The sequence below is a fragment of the Chaetura pelagica genome, unplaced genomic scaffold, assembly GCF_000747805.2.
Source record: "Chaetura pelagica isolate M959 unplaced genomic scaffold, ChaPel_1.0 scaffold117, whole genome shotgun sequence".
Lineage (NCBI taxonomy): Eukaryota > Metazoa > Chordata > Aves > Apodiformes > Apodidae > Chaetura > Chaetura pelagica.
Genome location: NW_009954185.1, coordinates 7,597,691 through 7,624,709, shown reverse-complemented (window position 1 = coordinate 7,624,709; position 27,019 = coordinate 7,597,691). Strand labels below are relative to the sequence as shown.

At 44.9% G+C, this 27,019-nt stretch overlaps 1 protein-coding gene across 1 annotated transcript in view; it reads right to left on the bottom strand.

Annotated features, from left to right (window-relative positions):
* Positions 1 to 13,229: 13,229 nt before the first annotated feature.
* Positions 13,230 to 27,019, bottom strand: part of ETV6 (ets variant 6) — a 165,183-nt gene continuing 151,393 nt past the window's right edge. Inside the window, exons 6-8 of the mRNA XM_010003023.1 lie at positions 19,816 to 19,958; positions 17,029 to 17,129; positions 13,230 to 13,690 (exon numbers count right to left, since the gene is read on the bottom strand). Of these exons, the coding sequence (XP_010001325.1) occupies positions 13,585 to 13,690; positions 17,029 to 17,129; positions 19,816 to 19,958 (350 nt within the window). The 3' untranslated portion in view covers positions 13,230 to 13,584. The remainder of the gene's footprint in view (positions 13,691 to 17,028; positions 17,130 to 19,815; positions 19,959 to 27,019) is intronic.

Sequence of the window (27,019 nt, the reverse complement as noted above, 5' to 3'; positions counted from 1 at the left end):
CTAGTCTGGACTTGAGGATCGTAAAGGGCTTTTCCAGCCTTGGTGATTCTGTGATTTGGGCCTACATCTGCCTGAATGTCTGGTTATGGCCTGTCACTTACTGCTTTCACTCTCGCACCCACACGCTGATCATGTGCTTCTGCATGCAATGGTGAAAGTGGATGTAATGGTTCCCATCTCAGGTCAGGTGTCTGATGAACGTCAGTCTGGTTTCATTCTTGCTGTGCCATTTTATCACTGAGTTACAGGGCTGTGCTTCCTGGGAAGGTGCTTTGTGGAAGAGCACACCAGCACTGGCAGAACAGGAGTCGCTGCAGACCTAGGCTGTGCTTTCTGCAACCCCTGCTTCTAGAGAGAGCACATGCAGCTGTAACTTTCAAAAAGCTTTCTCCTTGTATCTTTGTCTCCTTAATGGAATAAACAGCCCCTGAGCATTCTTTTCTGCCTTCCTAATGCTGGGAGATCAGCTCTGCAGCCACCGGGCAGTAGTTATCCCACTAGTAGTGTTCCTCACCTTATCAACTGAATTGGTTCCTTGAAAGCTGGTCTAAAGAGCATGCTGGAGGTGTTTTTTGGTTGGTGGGATTTTTTTGTTATTTTGGGTTGTTTTTTTTAAGAAAAAAAATATTTCTGTATTTTATATATAGTCTAAGAGCCCACACAAAGAAAAGTTTTCTAATTGTTCCCCATGCAATGTATTTGGCAGTGAGAAAAAATGTGGGTGGGGACCAGAACACCTATTGCAATATCCTTCTCACCTCCTTGTCGGGGGAGGGAAGAGAATGAAAACAATTTGTCTTTGACAAGGGTTTGTGCTTTTCTGTAAGGCTCAGAAGAGGAGACTGAAGTTGTTGACTCTAAATGCAAGCAAAGATCTGCACACCTACTGTAATATCTGTGCAAAGGTGCAAAAAACAATAAGCAGCCTGCAGGGATAAATTAAATTAACTAATGTGATAAGTTCAGGGGAAGAAACAGAGCAGAGGGAACAGGAGCCAGGGCTATTTAGTTGTGTTGTTGGTTTGGCAAAGTGATACATTGTGTGGTTGAGTAAGTGAAATCCAGGAGGTGTTGGGGTGCACAGTGGGAGAAATGCTCAGGCCAGAGGGCTGGAGGTCTCAGGATGGCGTGGCTCTGCCTGCCTGCTGCCTGCATGAGCAAGTGGTCACACTTAGGGGATTTCTGGAGGCAGCTGCCACATGAGGTTGTAGCAATGCAAGCTCTTCACATGAGGTTGTAGCAATGCAAGCTCTTCACATGATGCTGAACAACAAAATTGAACCCCCTTGAAATCCCCTCGGTGTTTTTCCTGGACTTCACTACACACCAAAAGGCCAGAAAGGTTCAAGGGGAGCGGGAATTGCTCAGGGGCAATTGGGGACATTAGGAAAGTACCTGCTGCCTCTGCAAGCAGAGCAACACCCGTCTAGTTTTCAACACCCAGCATCTTCCCCCAGTTCATCTTCACTGAGGCTGCAAAGATCAAAATAGTGGTGGGAGCTGGCAAGTGAATATCCTGGGGATTTCAGAGCCTGGGAATTACAGCAATCTTGTGTGGAGGTGGTTACTTCTGCGGCCAACTCCTTACCCAAGACGAAAGGGCTGGAAGTGCGTGTCACAGTGCCAAGGAAGCAGCCAGGAGACTGTGATGTGTTTTGGATAATCAGATGTAACTTGTACTGAAGTGAACTCCCTTTATGGCTGATTTTTATCTTGAAAAGGATGGGGCTTCTCTCTAAAGCCTACATGTGGGGTGGTCTTGCCACGGGAGAACACCAATGGAGGGCAACAGTGTTGTCTGTGTAGCCAGGATGCTGCCTGGTGAGTAAAGGCAATGCCTGGGAAAGATGGCAGCGTCGGACTGGGGGAACTGATTGAGGCTTCCTGTGCCAACCAAGGGAGTGCTCTGTGCTTCTGCTTGGGCCTTTGGTTTTTCCTCTGCCCCAGTCTTGCTCCTCTCCCTAGCCACTAAAGGCAGAAGAGCTGGACAGAAGAGCTATGACTTCTGAAGCAGACCTGTGGGGTTTGTTGGCTGCTCTAAGATGGTGGTGAAGAGCAGTTGCCAGGGGGTTGTGTGAAAGGGAGAAAATAAATGGTGAAGGCAGCAGGTGAAAGCCTTGGAGAGCTGTGATCATAGGAGCTCTTTTGAAGACCATCAGCCAGCTGCCTACATCTGCTCAGATAGCAGGGCAGCCCCTAGCTTTGCCCCTGGGGCACCATGCTGTGCCCCAGGAATTTAGTTTTCTAGCCTGGTTTTCTTGAAAGTTGTCCTGGTTTTGCTGGGGCAGAATTCTAAAATAGTATTTTCTGTTTATAGAAATCACAGTTTTGAGAGATTGTGGAGTCCAGTTCTGCTCTGGTAGGCAGGTTTCCATAATGAACAAGGTTGAGGGTAGTTTTGAACCATGCAGGTGAAGTGGGCTGGGAGGGACAAAGACCAGGGCAGCTGACCCAAGCTGATCCATCCAAGTATTCCATGCCATAAACGTCACCCTCACTATAAATTGGGGGTTTCTGCCATGGCTGCCTTCCCAAGAGGGTGCCATCTGTCTTGTCAGTTGTCCCACATGAGACCTCCTCCTCTGCTCACTGTGACTGTCACATTCTCCCTGGAGCTGTGGTGCTGGCAGTGTGGGCATCCAGCCTGCCCTGCTGGAAGCACACACCTACCAACTGCTGTCTGGACCTGAGTATAACTTTGTTTCCTATAATAGCACTGGGGTTAATATTAGCTCATTATTATTATTCTGTTAAATCTGTTTTCACTTAAACCCACCAGTCTCCTTTCATTTTCCCCATTCCCCCTCCCAGGTGGCGTCAGGTGATAGAGCAACTGTCCAAACTGCAACAGAAGTGAATTGTTGTGGAGCTGTGCTGGGTAGGGATGGGTGGTTAGATGGCAGAAAACACAAAGAAAATGGTAGTGTGGAGCTCAGTGGGAAGCAGATGGCTACAGCAAGCTGGCCCAAGAGGACATCTAGCTGGGCTGCTGTCTCTCCTTTTTTTAAACAGACTGAAGTCTTCTCTTTTTTAGGATGCATGTTCCCACTGTCCATCTTGCAGCAGTATTGCTGTTTGCACAGTTGGGTGGCGAGTCAGACTTCTGTCTCTTCTTTCTGTCCAGGTGATTTTCACCTATATCAGTTCCCAGGGTGGCTGCCAAGGGACTGATGCTGGCACCAAGAGGGTGGTGGGAACACCAAGGGATCTCGGTTTACCAGACTAACACTTGTGTTTGAAGATGTAAGAGAGAGACTCCTTGCTGTCAATTAAAGTAAGCCAGGTTGTGCTGGCTGCTCCAGTGTACTGGTCACAGGAGTTGTCAGAGCTGAGGAGCTGGTTGGCTCTCTTATTTTTGTCCTTTTTTTCCCCTTGTTATCCTCAGCTGCAGCTGTGTGCACCTCTTGTTCCTGCAGCTGCTCCTGGCAGCCCTGTGTTGTCTCCTGCTGGTTTGCAACAACTTGTGCTTGCTGGTGGCCTGACACCTCTTATTTCCCACACAGGCACATCCATTCCTGTATCCAGGTGGATTTACCATGATATGTTTTCAGTTTGGTTACATGTTAAGACACTGTTAATTTTCACAGGTGCAGAAGGTGGCCTACACACTCTGAGGCAGTTCCTGTGTTCATGGCTCATGATTTACATTAAATTCTGTTTGGTTTTGTTTTTAATTTTTGTTGGTTTGGGGTTTTTTTGTTGTTTGTTTTTTTCAGAAATTGTAAGATTTAAATTACAGCCAAATAGTTTGTTTTGATTGGTCATGTTATTACCACAACAGCTGAGATAATCATTGGAGCTGGAGGTAGCACCTTGTGGTTCGAGTCCTAGTGGAGGATAGGGGCACGTCTCCTCTGAGGCATGAACCCCTTGGGGAAGCTGGGCTTACTAACATACCATGTTACTGGCCCTCAGCCATAGCACAAGACCTTTGCCACTTTTGTTCGTCCTAGGGATGCTGGCAGCACTGCTGTGAAACAGGAGGCAAAAGAGCAAAAGGCAACAGGATGGATACTTTGAGGATTGGGAACTGCTCACTCACTGCATACAAACCCCATATGGCTGGAACCCACAAGAGGCATCTGAAACAGTAAGTATCAAAGTGGAAAAAGTAGGAATGAACTTGAGACAAAAAAATGCTTGTTTTCTGACTGCTTGGATGACTCTTGAAGAGGTGAATCAATTGTTTTTCCCCTTGGCTTTTCTGGCAGTCAGCCTTTGGCTCTAATGAGCCCACTACAAATAACCTCGCATCCATCTCCAACAGGTGGGGAGAGCAGGATCTCTCTGCCCTCCTCTCTGCAGCAGCAGCTACAGCTGCTCAGCAGAGCCTCACAACACTTCCCCCCCCACCCCTTTTTCTGAAAAAAAGTGACTTCTCAACCCATGCAGTGAGGCTTGGTTGACATTTTGTGGAGGACGGATGAAAAAGGGCAGAGCTGAAGCTCTTCCTTCTCTTGTAAACAAAAGCCAGGAGAAAAACAGTTGTTTTGAATTTAAAGAAAATGTTTTCATTGCAAAAATTAGTAATTTCCTGAAAGACTTACGACTAAATGAAAAATGTTTCCTTCTTTCTGAAATTCTCTTGGATAAATATTTACCGTTTTCCAATCGGTGTCTCACACCCAAAGTCATGCTCTGTTGTTTGCTTTTCAGCAGGGACCAGGCATCTCTCCCTCCATCCTCTCCTGTGCTGAGCATATCCACTTTGGCCACAGATCCTGCTTGCATGGCCTGGAGCATGAGAGCCAAGTTAATCCCAAGGCAACTCACAATTTCTTCTCTGAAACACCACCTAGAAACATCTCTATTGGGTCACCTGTCACAAAGGTAGAAGGGTGGCTTTATCCTCCCTTGCCAGTGTGTCTTTGTCACCTGCACTTCCCAAACCAGAAGTGTTTGTGAAACCAGAAAGATGCACATCTGCAGTGTGTCCCACCAGGCCTGTGTAGATGTTTTGGGTACCTTGGTTTTCTCCTGTGCTCCTTCTGTGGATGCCAGACACTGTGCTGAGGATTTCCAGGGAATGTGGCTTATCCAATCCCTTGTCCACTGCTGAGCATTGCTTCTCAAGCTCAGCTCCTGCAAAGACCATGGCAGGGGCTGTCTGAGCATGGTGGAGCCTTGACCTTAGGCAAGCAAAACAGTAAAGCTGCTAGGTCTGAGCCATCTAGAAGGGGAAATGTGAGGTACCCCAACAATGAGCACAAATGAAGAATCAATGGATACAGGAGCCTAAAGAAGCAGACCAATTTCCAAATGAAGTTACAGTTTTTTTGGTTGAATTCAGTGAGAACTGTGGATTAACCAGTGCTTTTGGAATTTGAGCCATATGTCCTATGTCTTGAGATGGACTTGGCTTAATTTTATGATGCCCTTCTTTTTGACACAACAGACTTATGCTTTGGTGTGAAAACATTTCTAATGAAACTTTTCTAATTGGAAAACACATGACTTGACAATCTTGGACACATAAATCCTTGATAATTGGGTCTGAGGCTGATTTTGTGCTGTCTGTTCATCTGTGTTGGGAGCAGATGGGTGTCAGCAATGAATCCAGGTCTCTGCAAAGCACCATCAAAACAAATTGTGAAGTTTTTCACTCCAGGGTGGGAGCTGCCTGGATTGAAGTGGTTCTTGTGGGGCTTAAGTTTTGTTTTTGTAGCAAAACCTCAATATTTCCTAGGTAGAATGTTTTCTGTGGACACTGCTCAGATCTCTTTGCTGCACAGATTTGATACAGCCCTAATTTCCATTGACATCAGCAGACCAAAGGTATCTGCCTGCATGTCTACATGCATGAAGTTGTTAGCACTGCAATGGCAGGTCTCTCTGGCCTGTTTTCCTCCTGTTCTGTGTAAAATTTCAGCACTGGTTGGACTGTGTGAATGGAATGCTGGGTGAAGTTCTGGCCATGAGAAATTCAGTTGCCTGTTAATTATTCTTGCTTGCTGATTCCACTGAGTTTTTAGGAGCTAACTGGGATGTGAGCCAGGGAGGAATGTGAAGAGGAAGAAACCTTCATCTGTGAGACAGTGTGTTCTAAAAAGCACTCACCAACACTAAGAACATTTTGAAAAGAAGTAAGGAAAGCGGCAGCCTCTTTTGCTGATGTATTTGCTACTATCTTCTGATGTATTTGCACACTGTCTTCCCACAGGGTCACTCCCAGTTTGGGGGGAAAACCTCCCATACTTGCTGGAGGTTTGGAATACATGTAGTTGGTGAGAGCTGGTGGGTTACCTGGGCTCTCATGGGACTGCAGTAGCACCTCCATGTGGTTTTCTCGCTTGCCCCTTTTTGTTACACAATAGCCAGTTCCCAAGAGACTAACATGCTCACTAACATGCTCTCTGAAGCCTTTCCACAGAATTGGGCCAGGCAGCAACCCAGGAAACAAATGTGGCTGCATCCTGCAGCTCTCTGAGCCAGGAACAGACCCTCCAGGAAGCTGTTGCACCTTGGAGCTTTAGTTCCTCCCTTGCATTCTGCTTCTTTAGTTGGGCAAAAAAAGGTCAGAGCGTGAGTTGCACTGATTGCAGTCAGTAAGGATCTTAGTCTCTGGGTGGGAATACTACGGTTTACAGGAATTTAGTGAAGAAAAGCATAATTAGAGCTAATGGTTGGAAGTGGAAGTAAGATACAGTTAAAGAGAAGGGAAGGGACAGATTTTAGTGCAGGGGATTATTAACCTTTGGTGTAGAGGAGGTGGAGTCTTCATTTTGCAGGTCTTTGAATAGAGGCTGGTTCATATCCTGCAAGCATGCATTAGCCAAGAGAAAGTTACTGACCTTGGCCTTGCCCTTGGGAAGGGAAGTCAGAGGCATGTGGTGAACACTCCCAGCTTTCATCTTTGTGATTGTCCAAACGGACTCTTTACTTGCCTTGGCTTTCGTGCCATCTCTGCTGCTTTTTCTTGCTTTCTTCTGATGGCTCGATGCTTTCTGATCTTTAGGGAGCCCCTGGGAAACAATACCTGCCTTGTTCAAGCTGTCTTCACTCCAGTTCCTTCCCGTTACCTTGTCAAACACTAGGAAGGGTTGACGTGAAGACTTTGTCCATTTAGCAGAGCTTGGCTTCAAGTCAACAACCCCAGGCTAACAGTGTTTATCAGGCAGCAGGAGATCAATTCTAATTCCCGAACAGTTATCGTTCTTCCTGTTGCGGCTGTTCTCCAGCACTTTGAGATGCTGAGAAACTTTGTGCACAGGTGTTTGCAGGAGGCAGAAAGATTGATGTGTCCCTGCAGGTTTTACAACTGATCATATCAGTCATAATGACCTCTATTGTCTTACATGAGGGTGCTGTGTTTTCTTTTTCCCCCCTCCCTAAATGTTAGTTGTATTTCATGGGAGCCAGCTTGGTGCAGTCACAGAAGGAGGGTCTGCCTGGTGTTAAATTGCTGTCTCAGCCTCGTTCCTGTGCTGGAATGTTTTGATGCTCTGCTGAGACTGGCAGGGATGCATGCACTCACTTCTGTTGACAAATGGACAACACTGAAGCAAACGGAGGTGCTGCCCCAATTCCCTATAGCAGTGGGGACATTATTTATTTTCCCCGTTTGTATGTTTAGCCTGTCTTGGTCTGACAAGAACCAGAAGAAGAATGAGTGTCCTGCAGAGTGAACCGAGCCTTGCCCTTAAGTGGGGCAATCTAACCAGGGGCACAGGGTGGCAGAGAGCTGGTCAAGTCAACAAACGGGCTGCCTGGTTTATGACGGTCAGCCATGGAAGACAGCTGTTAATCCCTGTGAGTGCTGTCCTTGTGAGGAGATGAGGGCTGCTACCGCAGGGATACAGCGTTACTGCTAGAGGGGAGGAGGGAAAAGGCTGTTGGATTCACTGGTGACATTGCCACCACTGGACCACATGGCACACCAAGGTCCCTCTCTGTAGGGGACAGCTGCCCACATCCTGCTCCCTTTTTCCTAGGGCAGGAGTACCTGCAGGAAGGGGTGGTGTACTGCAAGGACAAAGGTGGGAGGATGGGCCTCTTTTTCCCCCTGGGCTGCAAAATGACATAGAGTTTTTGAGTTGGCTGGGGAAGACAGGAACACCTAGAATGAAGAAACGGATATGATTTTATTCACCAGTGGGCACAGTCCTGTCTTACATTTTGTGCTGGAATTGCAGCTGCCCTGGCATTGATTCCTTGGCATCTCATTTCCTCGCCTCTTTTGGAAGTAGGTGCTGGGAGGAAGCTCATTCTCTGGCACTGCCCTACTCCCTTTTGGGCTCTTAGGCAGCTGTGCAGTGAGAGCAAAGCTTGAACTGAAATGTGTCCCTTTCCTTCCTCCCTTCCCACCCCCCTCCTCCTTGCTGGGCCTGGTGGAATGGCAGCCTGCATTCAGCTGTTTCTTCAGAAGCAGCTCATGAGCTGGGGCACCTTTCTCCTATCAGGTGGGTAAACTTTGCCAGGATTTCCAGTTGCACCGTGCTTTGCATGGGGTGTGGAGGGATGGTACTTTCTGCAGCAGAACTAGGGTGAACCCAGTGTAGCCAGCAGATCCCTGGGTGCATGGGAATCCAGTATCCAGTATGGAGAGAGCTGTCACGTGGTAGATCCATCTGGTGCTGTGCTATGAGAATATTTACACCGACACACCCATTCTTTCTTTCAGGTGACAAATTAATTAAGCTTGGTGTTTGCTTTATGCTGTGGCAGTGTATCCTCTCTCTCCTCCTGCTCTCACACCTTTTGCAGGTGGCTTTTTCTGCCTTGCTCAGAAGCTGCTTGGGTTTCAAACTGAAGTCAGGATTGTCTGAGTCATACAAGTGTTTGAGGGGAAAAAAGCACGTGCTTGTTTGCTCGTGCCTCACAAGTGGAGTCTCATCTGGGAGGAGTGAAAACCTTTTTGCTAAGTATTACTTTAAAGTTAGTTTCTACATAATTAAAAATGCTGCTGTCAGTACCTCACTGGCAGCCTCTCTAAGTCCCAGTGGTGCAGGAACAGTCACTCAGGTCCTCTTTGACACCCTTGAAAAATCTCTCCTGGTCAGCACTGACCCCAGGCATGTGGTAGCCCACAAATGTTTGCATCATCTGTGTTCCCTGTGCTGGTGGTGCCCTGGTCACGTTGCTTTACAGCTGAATTAACTTTGAAAAGAGGAGAGGAAAATGGGAGAGCATGTGCTGCTGGGTTTCTTCTGTCTTTCAGCCTCCCATGGATGCCTCTTAACATCTCTCTGGGCTCAAAACTAATTCTTGAGCTAGGCCTTATCTTCAGGCAGCAAAGGGACAGCCTGAACTTTTCCAAACAACGTGTCCCAGGGAAAATCCAGGCTCTGTTCATGCACGTTTGGGCATGGGAAGCCTGCGGGTTTCTTCACCTGACTGAAAACAGCTGCAATGTGCTGTAGATACTTGGGTACCATAGTTCTTAAAAAGGACTGACCCTGTAGTAATGATTTCACCAAGAAAATCTGGCATTCCCACTTTTATATTAAATTTCTTTTTATTGAGATGATGTAATTACAGGCATTTTAAAAATTATTTGCAACTCACTGGCCCTGAGAATAGGCTTTTTTTGTTTGTTTTGTTTTGTTACATTCATTCGATTCAGTCCCTTAGCCCCACACCTTAAAAAAACAAACAGCCATCATCAATAAAAACAGACTAGAATTTTATTTTTTTAAAAAAAAAAGACCTCAAACTGATGCAATCTGGATTTGCACATGGTTGCAGTTTGACAAAGAGCTCTGGAGAATACATGCGTGGAGTTTGATGTCTGGGGAGGGCGGCAGCGACTTAGTGTTCGCAGAACGGGGCCTAGCAGTGTCCTTGGGATGGAAAAGCAGTCAAAAGGTTTCTTAAGAAAATGTTCTGCTGTGGAATGGCAACATGTCCTGCCTGACTGGCCTGTGGCTTGTTTAGACTTGTAGGAAGCTGATGGCAATGAAGGTCCCAACAAAACTGCACAGTGCGAAGATCTGTTGTTGGGTGTTGAGGTTGGCAGGGACCTCTGGAGGTCACCTGGCCCAACCCCCCCTACTTAAGCAGGCCCACCTGGGGCCAGTTGCCCAGGTGACTTTTGTGTATCTCCAAGGATTAAACCCTTTCTCCCTTTTCACACTTGCTTTGGTGGCAAAGACAGAAAGTTTGGCTGCTTTGCTGCTGGCAAATTCTACACTGGGAAATCAGAAACCTGGGAGAAGGAGAGGGGGGTGTCAGGGTTAATGGAAAAACAATGCTACCTTTGTTGCCCACATGGGCAACCAAGTGCTCCCTTGGCTCAGTACGTTAATGCTCTGTTTCCACTCCATGTATCTACCAGTTGGATGTGAGGTAGAAGGGATGCTGTCTACTGCAGCTGCCCTGACCTGGCTTTATTTTATATAATTTTTTTTAGTCATAGCTGGTAAACGCTTCCAGGACCCCAGGAGCAGTCCAAATCTTGCAGCTCCCACAACAGATCCCAAGCCCCTGCAGTTCTGGCAGCCAGTGTTCACCTGTGCCACTGCCTGCAGCACCAGGCAGGCCGGGCAGAAGGGAAGGGACAGCACCAGCCAGGAAGGGCTGCTGGGGCTCATCCTGCTCCATGTGCAAAGGCTGTTTTCACCCCAGTCAGTGTCAGCCGTGAGAGAACTTCTCTGTGTTTGTGGTGGAGAAGTTGTCTGATGTCTTTTACATGTGAACTGGAAGAGTTTCCAACAGCCACCAGATTTAAATTTTTTTTCCCTTTGATTTAGATTCTGCAGGTGCAAATGATTGCATTTTTGGTATGGGTGAACATTTCCTCTACTAAATTTCCTCTAGACAATCTCCCTATGGGAGAAGACAGGTGATTTCAGGATCTTTGCTTTCTCTTGTCTTATCCAGTGCTGAGCTTTGTTTTCTAGCATATGCAGTGAGCATATGGGTTAATACTGGTGGATTGTCTCTCTTTCTCTGCTTTTTTCAGTGTGCATCTTGGCCATGACAAAAACCAGTGGCTCATCACAGCACTTTATCTAGGAAGTCCCTATAATCTTTTTTTCCCCTCACCATCTTAGAACAGTAGGTGCAGCAGGCAGCAGAAAATAATGCAGTTACACAGTTGTCACAGCTAGAGAAGTAAAGGTTATGAATTGTTCTCTGCACAACCTTGATTTCTTTCTACCACCAAACACCCCAAGATACATGAGAAACCAGGAAAAGCCTTTCTGTACATTGACACTTCTGATCACACTTTGTCATCACCACACCTGCTCAACCCAGCTCCTGAGACATGGCCTCAGCTTGGGTGTCCTTCAGCAGGGTGACAGAGTAATTCCTTGGCCCCTTGGTTTTGAGGGACCTTTGGTTTCAGGTCTGTGACCACTGAAGTCCCTCAGTGTCTCACCATCTCACACCTCCTGAGCTCCAAGGACTTCTGAGTCACAGCAGAGACAGGTGACAGGTTGTCTGCTCATCTTTCTGATACACACTACTGTCTTTTCTTTTGGGGCAGAAAAAGTCAAGTATGTGATGTGCTGGGACTTGTAACATATTGACTAATTTTATTAAAAAAGGTGCCTTGAAAAGCCTAGGGAGGTAGGTACACCCTGTTGTTTCTCATCAGACACTGGCTCTGAAAAATCTCTCCTCTTTGTAAGATGCCCATCTCTATCCTTAACACAGCTGTTTCTTCTACAATCTGGGACTCAAGATTCTTTTGTGAGACTGGACTATCTCTGAATAAACACAGGAGACACTATTAATTGCCGAGTGCCTTTTCCTGGATAGATTAACCCTCTTGTTAAATATGTGGCAAGATCATATGTGTTGGTTTAATAGCTGGTAAAATCTCTATCAGGGGAATGTACCTTGTGTTTTGGTTGAAACAGATTAGATTAGCTAATTATTTTTTTTCCCATTTCTAGTGTGCATGGTCCTATAAAAGAAGCTTTCTGTTTTAATGACCTGGTGTGGACCTGCTTTCTTCCAGACACCATGTGACTCCTGTGCGGTTTCTCTCCACACCTTCTACCTTTGCAAGCAACATTTCTGCTGCTAGATCTTCCTTCCATTAGAAGGACCACTGATGATGAATCGCTGGACACCTGGACACCACAGACTGTCCCGTCACGGTGGCCCCAGCAATATGAAATGAAAAAGGCCAGTAGTTCCTCTTGTATTGGGTATAGAGTATTGCTGAGATTCCTGCAACCAAAGTAGGCATGGCTTTTCACCTCATGGAAAGCACTCTCAGTGCAGCAAGCCAAATCGGGGGGGTAAGAAATGGGACACCTTGCAGTTAGAGCAAAACCAAAATTCAAGTAAGCAGCATGGCTGTAGGGTTCCTTTTGCTCTGGTCTTTTAAATCATGTCAAAAATGGGCAAGCTGAGACAAGCTCCCTTGATGGCAGAGCTGTGGGGCGGGGGAGGGTAGTGGGAGGCATAAAAAAATCATCAAAACAAAGCCAAAATCAATTACAAGAGATAAGAATAGCTATTTGGTCTCTAGTTCTCCATCATCAGTTTTCAGATGGGTGAATCATCTACGTCTCCAGCAATACAAAATGATCCTGGAGAGGTTTTTGAGTAATACAAACCATGTGATGGGTCCCTTTGCTTTTTCCCTACGATCTAAGGAACAATCCTTCACCTTTCACCACAAAACTGCTAGAAGGTGCAAGAAACAGACTCCCTTTTGCAATTGCAGCTGCTTCAGCCTTTGCTTTTGCATAGAAAGCTTTGAGCTGAAATTCTGCATTGTGGAAGTATTGTGGTGGTTACATATATACACACATATATATATGAAGAGTTTATATATATACACACATATATATGTATTTGTCCCCACTCTCCCTCCCCCCACCCCACTCCATTCTATCACTTTTTTGCTAGAGGGAGGGAAAATGTCAACATCAGTCTATTGCAGAGGTTTGTCACATTTATTTTTCTCCTCCTCGGAGCACTTAGGTGATTGGTTTTGGTCCATATTCCAGCAGTTGATGGCCACTCGCACGACTCGTCGTGAGCCCATGCTATATTGGGATGATATCCCAGCCTACATGTGAAGGAAGGGTGACTCCTCTTCGTTGGACAGGTATGTGTGGTAAATTCTTTTGGAAGCTTCAACACATTTCCCAGTGGCAGCAAAGGTAAATGGATCCGAGCAAACTGGAACCCGTGAGCAAATCCCTTCTGTGATGCTATTGTTTTATGCGGTGTTATGTCATGAGATTGGAACAGAAAATAAGTGTTCTATTTCCATAGGAAAGCCTTCAAAAAAAAACAACAAAAAAAAGCATAATCTGACGTCTTGTCCTATGTGAGATAAGGAAAGTCAAACGGCATGTTTATTAGGGAAAAACAAAAAACACAACAAACCCCCCCCCCAAAAACTGAAACAAACCAAAAAGAAAGAAAGAACTCAAGGGAGACTTTGTAGGAACGGTGAAGTAGTGCATAAGTCCAGGCTTTCTCCCCTTAACTTTTCTGCCAGCTCCACTTCTTCCTATTAGTTTGTTTTGTTAAGGTGCTTCAGGTCCTGTGTGGTCTTCAAGCTAAGCGGCGACCCCCAGTACTGCTGCTGTGTTGTTATTTCTCCTCCCAAACCATGCCAGCCATCTGGGTAGATGTTTATCCCATGGACCCACAGAGGAGGTGCACCAGTCCCCTTCAGCACTCATCTTCTTGGTATATTTGTTCATCCAGTTCCTGGGATTCAAGGTGCTCGAGGCGGTCTGTTCGGCCACTCATAATCTCATCTGGGGTCTTCATGAACCTGCAAAACAGAGAAACATGTGGATTTCCCAGTGGTCTCAGCTTTTACCTTCATCAAGACATTGAGGACTCTGAGCTGTACAGCTCCCAGAATCATCTTTGCTGCACCCTCCCAATGACTTAGTATTTCCCAGCTTCTCACCAGCATACTGGTGTCTTCCCTCCTCCATACCCGGAAAGGAAACCAAACAAATCCCATGCATTTACTCCTACTCCTTGAAAGTCCAAATTTGAACTAAACCCCACAGTCTTTTTCCAAAGAATGACATGTACTTATTCTCCCTTATATGCTGTTGTCACGTCAGATGACAGTATGCCAGGTACACTCATGGTGTCTGGTGACAGGAAGACCTTTGTGGCCAGCATATTTCAAAGCAGAAGCACTTGCAAGGCATGGAGAGGCAGAGGGCTACTGGTTTGTGCAGGCTTGTGTGTAGGTGAGTGAAGAGGAATATGAAACACCAAAGGAACAATGATGGAAAAAGCCAATAACCAAGTCAGAACAAGTTTTGAGAAATGGAAAAAGCCCTGAAAGAAAAACCTTTTGGGTTAGGGAACTGTGAACAAAGGCAGCCTCTTCCTCTGTGACCGTAGCAAGCCTAATTGTAATGAAGCAGCATCCTCTGCAAATAAATGCCAGGGCTCCCAGCTCTAATGTCTTGATGCAGTAAGTCTGCAGGGGGCTAGAAACAGAAACTGCCTCTGGCGAGGCAGGGCAGCAGTAGGAAATAGGAGAGGACATTCACCAGCCTGCAGATCAAGCCTGCAGACTTGATCTTTGCCAGGATGCTTTTGTGTACTACTACTCCACAGAGATAGCACGGAAGAGCTCTGCTTTTTCTTTCTGAATTTAATGGTGCAGGAAGAGAGACCAGCACAGGAAGGATGAAATCCTAGTTTTAAACACAAATCACTTTCCTAACTTATAAGTGCTTCTGGAGAAATTAGCAAGAAAGATGTTTATGCTGGAAGTGTTACAGAATTGCACGGTCTTTCATTAGCGAGGTACTGGCTAACGTTCAGCAGTACAAAATGTGTTAATCAGAGGAGCTGATTGTACTTCAGGTTGATGATACGCTCAGTATCCTTGCCCCAGAGAAAACGAAACCAACTGACAGGAGCCTCATTACTATCACTGACCCAGAAAAACCACTGCTGAAGCTAATGGGCAAGACTTGCCTCTTCTTCTGCCTCTGAGGTTATAAAGCTGAGGGCTTTCCACCTGACAAATCTGGAGTCTCTCAGCAAATGCACAGCACAGCCTGGAACTAACGTTTTGCCACCCCTTCTAATTTTGGAAATCATGTGCACATATGCAGTTAGGGGAAAAAAAAAAAAAAAAAGAAGAAAAAAGCTGTGACTCACTGCTGTGTCACTCCCATTTGTATGCTGGAAGAGCACTGCTGGTATAAATGGTGTTACGGTGGTGAAAAACAGGCATACAGAAGTGGTGAATCAGTCCCTGGCTACAGAGCAAAAAAGTACCCAAGCCTACCGGGCCAGACTGTGCCCTGATTTAAAGGCTGCGTTTGTCCTGTTCATCTCACGTGAGGATGAAATCGAAATGGAGTGAGCCCAGTGCCCTCCCTCCCTTCTGCCTGCTCTTTCCTAAACTATGTGGGAAATGGGCTGATGTGAACCACACTGCAGTACTTTGGGTATATCTTTCTTGCCTGTGTTGTGAGACACGTCGAGGAACTCAAAGCATGGGTATTTGTAATTGGACTTGACTAAATTTAAAAACAACCCCAGCAACCCAGAACTACAAACCAATGAAGAAACAGCATCCATGACCTTTTTTGTTGCAGAAGACACGCAGGCAACCTGCTGGAAATCCTTCTCTGACTCTATTTTACTGAAAGCTCTGTACAAATATTTGCAGATGACAACTGCCTGCATGTTACTCATGAAGTCACATTTCCTATTACTTCTGTGCTTGCAAGAAAAAAGCCAAGAATGGCACATTAATGGCTTGATTTTTTGCAGCTGTTCTTCTTTTTCCCTTTAGATATAAATAGGTCTACCAAAACAACATCAGAAAGTTTTTATTGGGAATTGTGAAAAAATGCTTTGTTGTTTTTTGTTTTGTTTTGTTTTCCAGTTTCCAAAGGAAATGAGGTTTATATGCTAATGTTTTATGCTAATGTTTTATGCTCCCTGGTGACTTTTGAATCTGTTGGTCAATTCTGGACAAGCCTGTCAGAGGAACTGAGGTCTCTGAGGGTATTAAGTTTCTACAGTTCTGAGGAAAGAGGCAGCCTGGTTGAGAAGAGACAAACTCCTGTTTTGTTTGTGCTCCCACCAAAGGAGAGGCTCCAAGATAAGCACATTCACTATTCAGCATCATTCTGTGGGCAGCACAGTCTTCACACAAGGCCATGGCAATCCAGGTCCCCTTGGTACTGCTGCTGATGGACCAACCTTGTTTTAACTCCCTCCCCCCAACCCATTAAAATCACGTGGTTGATTTTGCCTGTGAACCCTTCTTCCTTCCACTCTCCTTTCCCCATCTAAGTTTCATTCTAAGAGCTGACATAAACAAGACATTCCACAGAATCCTTTTCAGCTGTAGATAGTTTGAGTGTTAATGCAGTTCTGTTAGCTATTTAAGAAAACAAATTCCACTACTGCCTTCTTATTGCTATATCATTTCCATGCACATTATACTAGATTCAGATCACTGACATCAAAGCAGCCTTTGGCCTGAGTTCAGTGCTCTGTGGGTCAGATGTGCCCAATAGGATTCACTGGTCTTGTCTGAAGAGAACTGGACTGCTTTTGCTCTCTGCCAGAAGCACTCATGTTTGCCCAGGTAACTAGGCACTACTTCCTAAATTCTTGGTTGTATCACCCAATCCGATCTGTTAGGTTTTAAGAACAGATCTTGCAGGTCCCTCTCTTCATTGAAGGCAGCACCACTGAAGACATGATCAGCACTTCTCTTCTGTGACGCTGATGCACTTGGGAAAATGCCTGACCCCAGCTTAGCTTTCACTGGCAGCTGTGTTTGAGAAGTGAATTTGGAGTGCGTTGTGCAGCAGTTTGGCTGAGATCATGAACCATTTAGCTAAGGTCTTAAACAATGGTGCAGCCAGCTTGAAGTGACTGAAAAGACTTCTATTGACTCAACTCATCATTGAAACAGGCTCATATTTTCATAAATTGGTGCAGTTGCCTCAAAGGCTGGGAAGCACTGGTCTAGACAGCTTTTACAAATACATGTCCATTGTCACCTGTATTATAGCTGTGGCAATGAAGCATCCCACAAACAACTCCATCTTCCATCTTCAAAAACTAATTGTCTGTAGAAAGGAATGGCAAAGAAAAGAAAAAAATTACCTGAACAAAAGCCTTTGTCCCGGCTCCTTCCGGATAATATTTAGTTTGTAGTAGTGGCGTAGGGCTCTGGACATTTTCTCGTAAGTCATATTTGTTCTGTTCTGTTTTTTTCAAAAAAAGAAGGCAAAACACGGTGAGGTGATTCACTGAAACCTTCCCAAGCCCCCAGAGGAGCTGCACAACTATCACAGCTAGCTGAAGTAACTAAGTCAGTTCAGGAAATGAGGCGTTCCATTCTTCTGCTGTTTGCAGACCCATCCTGTCCCTCCAGCTCTCCTCACCAAATTTTTAGCCATGTTTTTTCATTCAGGGCAATTCGAGCAATTGAATCTAACAAAAATTCCAAGTGAGGCTTTACTAATGTTTCTTGGATCACGAATAACAAAAGGCTTCATCAACCACAAGAAGAGACATTAGATGGAGGGAGATGTTCGTGCCAAGCGGGATGTGACAGACTTGTTCTTAATGAAACCACCTTCTGTAAAAGCATAAGAACAAGGGCTAACACTGCATCTGTCAGCACTCCCTGCTAAGAGCTCTGTTCTTCTGGGATTCCCCTCCATTAACTAGTTAATGCTACAGAGTGCTGTAGAGATTGAGAGCCTGTTTTTCCTCTTATTATACAGGTGTAAATCAAGAAGCCCATTAGGTGGCACATCTGCTTCTATGACAGAGCGTCCCCTTCATTTTGCTGACCCTGAAGGCCACAGCCAGAGCACTGCAGGGTGACTGAGGCTGAGTGCCACAAGGCAGAAGTGACAGGCACTGTATTTGGGCAGCCCCCATAGTACTAACTTGGGATAGCAGGATCAGTCCCTTAGGCTACATCTACATTAAGAGTATTTTCCTGGTACAAGGAGCACTAGTTACTATGCTGGCAAAGAAACTCCCAGCAGAGGCACCTATCCTGGCAAAGCTGTGGTTGCAGGAGTACAAAGTGGCCTCCTTGCCACGGGCAAAACATGCCAAACTAGTAGAAGCATGCTTTTCCTCTGTGAGCATCCATGGTAGGAGTTTGGCTTGGCACAGCTCTGTCAGACCAAGATCAGGCAGAAGTCTGTAGTGTTGACCTGGCTTTATTAAATGAGACTGATCCACCTGTCTCCCTAACAGCAGACCACTGCTTGCCTTGACCACAACAGCCCTGCTAAGACCCCACTCACTGGGAAGCCCCCCTGAAAGGCCATGTGGGCTTCTTCCATTTCTTACATGGTAAAAGGCCATTGAATTTCCCAAGTGGCTAGTGGTCTGAGGTAGGTACAGTTTTAGACACACAACGTGAGACCTGATGGCAAGGCCCGATTATTAGCATGGAAGTTGGGGAAGGGCACAACTCTCCATTCCCAGTGTTGCAGCCCAAGACCTCTAAGACAGATGTTCTTGTAAGCCACAAGTCACATGAGAAAATCCTGACCTCATCAAGATTATAGGCTACGTACACTCATATATAGAATCACAGAACAGTTGAGGTTGGAAGGCACTTTTGGAGATCAACTAGTCCAGTCCCACTGCTCAAAGCAGGGTCAACCAGAGACAGCTGCTCAGGACTGTGTCCAGTTGGGTTCTAAACATCTCCAAGGGAGACTCCACAGTCTCCTCTGCTCAACTTCCACTTACCAACTTCCTAGTAAAACAATCCCACACCTGGGGTCTCATGAAACATATCAAGGCGAAATGTAAAATCCCACACCTCCTGGGTTGTTCCTGTCCAGGTGAGGGGCTTTACACTGCCCCTGGTTACATGTCATTAATTCCCATTAGACCATTTCTCCACCACGTCCAGGTGTTTGATGTACCCTCTGGTCTATCAGCCACTCCTGGTTTTCTGCTGTCCAAGAACTTTCCGAGGGTATGCTCTGTCCTCTCACCCAGTTTATTAATGAACATGTTAAACACTACTGGCCCCAGAATCAATCCCTGGAGCAACATCACTGGTGACTCGATTTTGTGCCATTGATCACATCTTTCTCTGCCCAGCAGTTCAGCTACTTTCAGTCTACTTCACTGTATTACTGGCTAGGTCATACTTCATTAATTTGTCCATGAGGACATTATGGGACACAGTCTCAAAAGTCTAAAGTATAGATAAACTACATCCACTCTTCTCCTTCCATCCACTGAACTAACAGTTTCACTGTAGATGACTATCAGGATGGTCAGGCATTACTCCCCTTCTGTAAATCCATGCTGACTACTCATGTATTCACATCAATATGCTCATGTACATAGGCTCATATAGATGTCTCTATACACACTCACCCCAAACTGCAAAAATCAGTATCTGCTGTCAATAGGACAAAGCAGAATTACACTCTTAAAAGGAAATACATAATCCTGCAGCATTTGGTGTCTGTCACAGGGCAGTGTGTGAAATCTGAATGTTGGTGCAGAGAGGAACAGAGGCAGGAAGCTCTGCCAAAGTACAGAATACAGCTCCTTGTAAACCACATCTAACCAGAACATCCTTAGCATCAGGTTTCAGGAAAAAATGAGATGCCTTGAGAGACAAGGACCATTAATTCATGTACTCCTTGTAATTTTATAATTAAATACAGTTAAAAACAAATGCCTTTAAACCAAACCAACAGGTTCTCTATATGAAGGATAAGTTTCAGTGCTGGAGGCTGGATGCTTTATATTTCTAATGTGTGTAGAATGCAAGATTACAGCTTTCCAGCAGCAGTTTATGTGCACACGCTTTCTTCCTTTTCCCCCTGTTTATAAGGGAATCCTGTGATGTTACCAGAGGTGAAGCTCCATGGGAGGAAAACTGCACTGTTTCCTTACCTTGTGGTTTCCCCACAGCCGGGCCAGCCCGTTGGGATCCACTATCCGAAATATTTTGGATTCCTTATCTTCCCATCGGATGAAATTTTCGTACCGGCTGTCAGAAAGCAGCTGATAAACATAATCCCAAAGCAACCTACAGTCTGTGAAGAGAGGAAGAAGAAAATACTGAGTTTTTTTCCCTTGGGATTAATTCTAGAAACTTTTGGGTGGATGTGCAGTGAAAGGACAGTTGGGATCAGGGCTGAAACAGCTGCTGCAATCTGAAATGCAAATAGATTGGTTGGTATTGACTGATGTTTGCAAAATGTACTGGAATATACAGCCTTCTCTGAGGCATCCCAGTCCTCTGACACTGACTGAGCACCTTTATCACATTAAATAGCTGCTTGAGATTACCTGCTGATCTTAGTTGTGTGTTTATTGTTGCACTGATACACGTAGATCTACCAGTGTTGGCCCTGACACTGTTGCTGGCTGTTTCTATGGAGAAATCAACAATCCTGCAACCTGCTCTCCCTGCTTGAGGCTCCCCCTTTCTGTTCTACCATGAGGGATCTAAAGCAGGGCAATGTTACAGCTTTCCTAAGAATACTCCATGTGATATAAAACTGACACCTTCTACCAGTTTTTAATTTGCTTTTTGTTTTATTTTTTGAGGTTCCCAAAAAAAACCAACCTACAAACCCAAGTATTATAATTACTTGAGTGCTACTGAGAGGTTAAATACTTTCTATTTGGATAATTGAATTCAAATTTCCTCTTGGCAAACACTCCTTAGGTCGCTAATTAAAGGTCTAACAGATACTTAGGTTTTAGTTCAGTGTTTTTCTGTTTCATGGCAGTCTCTTGAGACTGAGGCTGCCAAGAGCTGAGCTGCTCCTACTTCCTGCTTGCAATGTGTGTGTGCACAGCACAGCATAATAACTGGCAACTATGAAATATGAAAAATGAATTGCACAGAGCTGGGGGTTCTGCTGCTGTCAGAAACAACAGGGGTTTTATAGCTCAACTGTCCAGATCCCTAAGATGGCTGTAGAGTTGCATTTTACTTTGATAAGCAAAACCAATCTCTGAGAGATGTCTTGTTGGTTAAAGGGCAGGCAACCAAAGACATTAGCTTCTAGGTGCTACAATGGATTTATGTCAGCCAGTCTTTCTACTCCTGTCTGTCTGGGATTGGTGCATGTTAAAATGGGGATGATGGTATGTTCAGTATGAGAATAGAAAATGCTTTTTGAAAAGAAGTAACACATTTAAGGAGCACACCTGAAATGGCCAGAGATACTAACATTATTGATGGCATTTCCCATTTTCAAACTGTAAAGAGTATCTCTGAAACCTGCACTGTCTCTAAAACTAGAGGTTTGTTTGCCAGAGCCCTCACTGTAGACCCCAACAGTCCTACAGAGAACAAAGCAGTGAGTTTTGAAGAGACGACATCTGGCAAAAATTGCAGGTTCCCATCCTAACTGAAATGCACCCCAGTGGTCACCTCAACTGTGATACCTACAAGAGGAGGAATGTGAAAGGAATGAGGCAGTCAGATTTTTTTGTTGGGAAAATCATTTTGTTCATTATAAGTTTTTACATAAAAAATGTCCATTCCATTCCCATTCAAAAATGTTCTGGGTTTTAATTTAAAAAAATGGAACCTACTTCCACTTTTTTTTTTCTATTAATGGCTGAAAATGTTGTTCAGTAATAGCTTCCTCTCACCCACAGCAAGGTACCTGCAGCTGGGAGCAGGACAGAGAAGAATTCCCCTTTGCATGCAATTGCCAATGACCAGCCTAGACGGGTCCCTTCTTGGCACACGGATGTGGAGGAGCCTTTCTTTCTCTGCACCCCAACTCCACGTTGCCTGCACAGCCCAGCTGCCTGCACAGAAGGTCTGTAGAAGGGCGTGGATTGAAAGTCTCAGGCTACCACTTGAATTGCTGTCATCTTTCCTCTCACAATTTCACAAAACTCTCTTCTTCCATCACCTTTGCAACAATGACTTTCCACATACGCACACTCATATATATTTAAAAAGTTTTGTTTTCTAGACTTCATTTATAAGGAACAAGGGAGGGGAGCTTATCTTGCTCTACTGATCTGTGCCTTTTAAAAATATGGGAGGTGCTCAAGTAAGGGGCACAGTAAGGGCCACATGAGTGGTTTCTTGACACACATGCAATTTACTCTTAAACTCTTTCAATGATTTTTTAGTGCAAGATTCTTAATTTAAAAATAAATAAAAAATCAATAAAAACTTTAACCATCTTTCCTTCAATTCCTCGTACTTCCCAGGGCATATTTTAGCAGTTGATCAGAGCTGGTAATTCAGTCCAAGATGTCTGGGTAGCAAATTATTGGAGTAACAACAAAACTTCAGACTCTGAGAAGAGGTAGGATTCCAGATTTATTATTAGAATGGATTATTTTTTAGAATGGATTCAGGCTAAGCATGAATATAAATATTCCTCAAATGAGAAGAAAGATCTGCATCTTGAGATCTTCACAAGAAAATTCCCAAGTGATCAAGGCCTCATCCCATATTCTAAAATGACTGAGCTGCCCAGACTTGCAGAGGTATTCAGTAGGCTGGTGGAATTCACAAAAAAACCTCAACCACCCAAGTATCGTAGCCCTCTAAATCTCTGTTTGTTTCAACAAGAAAATGGAAAATTCTTGAAAACTCCTTGGCTCCTACAACCACTTAAAAACTTGTCTTCAAAAGCTACACTTGTCTATCAGTAAATTTAGATATATGGCTGAGTTGCAATAATTTAATGAGCTGGCATGCATCAGTGCAACTGTGGCAACTGTATCTCAAGCCATTGCAAAAAGGAAATAAAAAGCATTAACTTTGAAGATCAGTAGAGGAGATTAAGGATGACTGCATTTCTTCTTACCTCTGCTGAGGTCTGAGTGTGCACACTGTTAGTTATCACAGACCACTTGATGCTTGGCAGCACAACTTAGTTAAATATATATGCTCTAAATCAGTTTGTCTTCTTTCACATGGGAGACCTATAGGAACTTGAGCATAGGCTTTGCTTCTTTAACTACAAATCATTTATACTCTGGGTATCTTTCTCCACGGACTACCCAGTAAACAAAAAAGATGTTCTGGAGGGGTCTCCCTGATTGACAGCAACTAAATAATCTACCATCATTAGGCCATTTTTAATAGGGCAAGAAACCACAGGTCAAAAACTACCTGATAACTCTTGGTGAAATAAATGAATTTGGAGTATAGTAGAGCCCATCTCTAGTAAACTGCAGCCTATGAAACTGGTGAAAACCCAAGAAGAGGTAATCCTAGAAAATGCTACTAAGAGGAGCTTCTCCACTGGGAAAAGACAGACCTCAACAGAAGACAATACAAAAAGTAGCATCTTCCAGGCAGGTCAAAGCTGTCACATGTATTTTCAGGAAGGATGGAGAAACTGCAATAGGGACTTATATGTGGGTGGTTGCTTTGTAACATTTGTTTGAGGAAAATCTGGATGGTGTGAATGACTCCATGAAGACTAAATAACTTACTTGCTGTCAGAAGGCCTCCAAAGGAGCAGTCACATGAGGAACTCTCCATAGAGAAGGTGTGCTGGCTGGTGAGGGATGGCAAGAAAGCACATGGATGTTGCTGAGGCCCAGCACTCTTATAAGTGTGGGAGATTCAATAGGGCAGTTGAGTCAGGGCTGATACCTAAATTGTTTGGGCATGATGCAACTTCCCACCTTTCGGCTAAAATAAGCTGACTTAGAAAGTAACTGTGTCTCTGCAGGGAAAGGAAACATCATCTCCCCCTAACACACATCACAGAACCACAGAATCTTAGCAGTTGGAAGGGACCTCGAAAGATCATCCAGTCCAACCCCCCTGCCAGAGCAGGATCACCCAGAGCACATCACACAGGAACTTGTCCAGGTGGGTTTTGAATGTCTCCAGAGAAGGAGTCTCCACAACCTCTCTGGGCAGCCTGTCCCAGGGCTGTGTCACTCTCACAGGAAAGTTTTTTCTGATATTCACATGGAACCTCCTATGTTCCAGTTTGCAACCATTTTGTTTGTTGTTTTTTTTTAAGTGAACTCAGATGGTTGAACTTTGTGCAGTCTGAAGGTAGAGAGATTTAGCTATGGAGAGAGCTGGGCCTGAGAGGCTTTAGGGTGATGCAGTATGAAACAACCTAGCCGAAGTGGGAAGGCAGTGAACAGGTCCAGCAAAGTGGTAAGGCTCCTGAAAGCAGGCATTTCCATGTCCCACCATTTTCTCAGCTGTACTGCTGGGCAAGCCTCAACTATGTACTTAGCTGGGAATTAGAATCACAGAATCGTCAGCACTGGAAAGGACTTCCGAGATCACAGAGTCCAACCATCAACACAAAAAAAATCCCAACAAACACAAACAACCACACACACTCCACCAAAAAACACCCACAAAAAACCACCACACCCTCAGCCACTAGAGCATGCCTTGAAGTGCCAACTTTACATGTTTCTTGAATACCTCCAAGGATGGTGACTCCACCACCTCCCAGGGCAGGCTGGTCCAGTGCCTGACCACTCTTTCAGTAGAAAAATTCTTCCTAATATCCAATCTAAACCTCCTCTGCTGCAACTTCAGGTCATTTCTTCTGGTCTGTTAGGTATTTAATTGGGAGAAGAGGTCAACATCCACTTCCCTACAACCTCCTTTCAGGTAGTTGGAGAAGGCAATGAGCTCTCCCCTCAGCCTCCTCCTGTAGGCAAACTACCTTCAAATAGAGAGGCATGGCTACAGCTTTATTCTTGTAGTGAATGTTTCTAGAAGGATTTTTACAGTTATGCACAAGGTAGTGATAAGGTGTAGTTAACTGGCTCTCAAAATGTCCCCCATCAGCACTGCAAGAGGCAGCAATTTCACACTCCTGCTAATAACAGCCATGTATTGTACAGTCCTGAGGCTGGCAGTGATAGAATAAAGCCCTGGGGGCTGCCTGCCCACTTGGTCTCTTGGTTGCTCCTGGGCTGCCAGGGTTGACAGTAGGCACAAGAAAAATAAGCAGCTGCACAGTTGGGGCGGGGGGGGGCGGGAGGGAGGGATGGTACCAGGCTAAGCTAACTCAAGTGTTTAGGCCTGATACCAGTCATTCAGTTTAAACAGTAGGATAGACCTGTGTTTGAGGGCGGGGGGGGGGGGGAGAGAGGAGACAGAGCAGTTGGGGTTTAAAGAATAGAAATAAAACTCTCCCATAAACAGCAATTGCTGGATTTAAACCCCACTGATAGCAGCAAGCTTTCCTCCTTGCCCTTGTTTCAACACCTCTTTTCACATAGCAGAAGTGCCCAAACCTCAGCCACTCCTCCTTGGCAAAGTAAAACTCAATTTCTCTTCTCTGGCTGAAAAGCTGTTTGCTGCCCACACTTCCAGCACTGCTTCGGTAATGTTACAAAAAGGGGGAGACTGTAATACTGGCATTAAGAATCCCTTGTGACAATCAAATAGACACTGTCTGAGTGGGAGCATGTATTATAGATTCTTCATTACAAATATCTTTTAAGTCTATAGGCACAGCCTTCTGGATATACATCTGAAGAACACTGGCATACAAATACTTCCTAATGGCTATATAATACTACATATATCCCTTAGAATTGAAAGACCACCTCAGAATGATCTATGAATGAAACATTATGGACTTTAGGCTACTGATATTTTGACGCTCATCCAGCCATTACCAATGACTTCTCTAGTACCATTTGGCCAAGACAGACACAATGTGGTCATCTTTATGTTGCAGTAGTGGGAGGCCTTATATTGGTGCTCCCTTTGATTAAATGATGTTCCTAATAGCATAGGCATAGACCTCTTTTATTCAGAATATAACACTTCCCTGCACTGCAGTATTTCCTAAAACACACACTGTATCCGAGACCCCTGTTGTTCAAGTGAGGCCCATGGTGCAGAAGCAGAGTTGGCCCTCCTCACACATCAACTACCAAAATCCTCGTCTCTACCATATAAATCTTTTGCAAGACCCACCCACATCTTGCACCGAAGATCGTTCTGTAAACCACAATCAGTCTGGCTGATGACTGACTTGGAAACTCAGATGGCTTCACAGGGGAGGAGATTATGCCGAAGTAACGTTGTCATACTCCCTCTGACATCAGCTGAGGCCTTACCCCTTACAGGGTAGGTTAAGCCTAAAATTTCTCCAGCATGGTATCATTTGACTTAAATGGTTCTGTGATTTCTAGCAGCTGAAGAGTTCTCTCAAGCTTGGCCCCCTTTATTCTACAAGGTGATTTGTGCTTTAGCTGCATTTATTCCCAGTGATGCAAACAATGGCTGTTCACAGCTGAGACTAATGAACAGAACTTCTCTAGAACTTCTCTGCTTTTCTGGTTTCCATAAGCACAGGTTAGGAGAACTAACATGGTGATGCTCATGGCATCAAAATGATGAACTAGTAAAATTCAGCTAGCCATAGTGACTGTGAGAAGGAGGTCCTGATCTCCCATTTTATCCTCTCTTCTTCCTGCTGCTTACCTTGTGCTGGCTCTGCTGTATTTTAAAAAAAGCAAACAAAAAGCAAACCAAAACATTCAAAAAATTCTGAAAAAAGCACTAGCTGGCTTTCTGCTATGTAAGAGCTGAGTCTGTGTGCAGGAAGATCTAGTGAATGCTAGAGAAGGTGGCAAAACTACACTGGCAGAGCAGGAGAGGATGGGGGGAAAGAGGGAGAGGACTAGAAGGTCCCATGGACCTTCAGACTACTGTCTGTGATCACTCCCCCTTGCCTGAGAAGATCAGCAAGTCTCAGAGAAAGCAACACTACTTTGGGGCATCTGGAGTTGCTTAAAATGTAGCCAGAACCAAGAAATCAGAAAGGCTAATTGCTGTTCACTTGTGTGTAAAATAAAAAAAGATTGGGAGAGAAGTCCTAAGTCCTAAGCTTTTCATGGAAATGAGCTCTAATTGCATTGAAACCACATTCTAAACTGTACACAGGCAGAGCTTTCTGGACAAGCCAAATGGACATCTGGGCCACCCAACTGGTGCATGAAGTTCACCACACTGCTACTGTAACATGTTTCAGGTGTACAGTGAAAACTACTTAGTGAACTTGCTCTCATCACACAAATGGAGAGGAAGGAAAAATAAAGCTGGTGCAAAGGAGAGGAAAGACATACGGCTGGACCTTATCAGATCAGCTCCTCTATTCCTGCT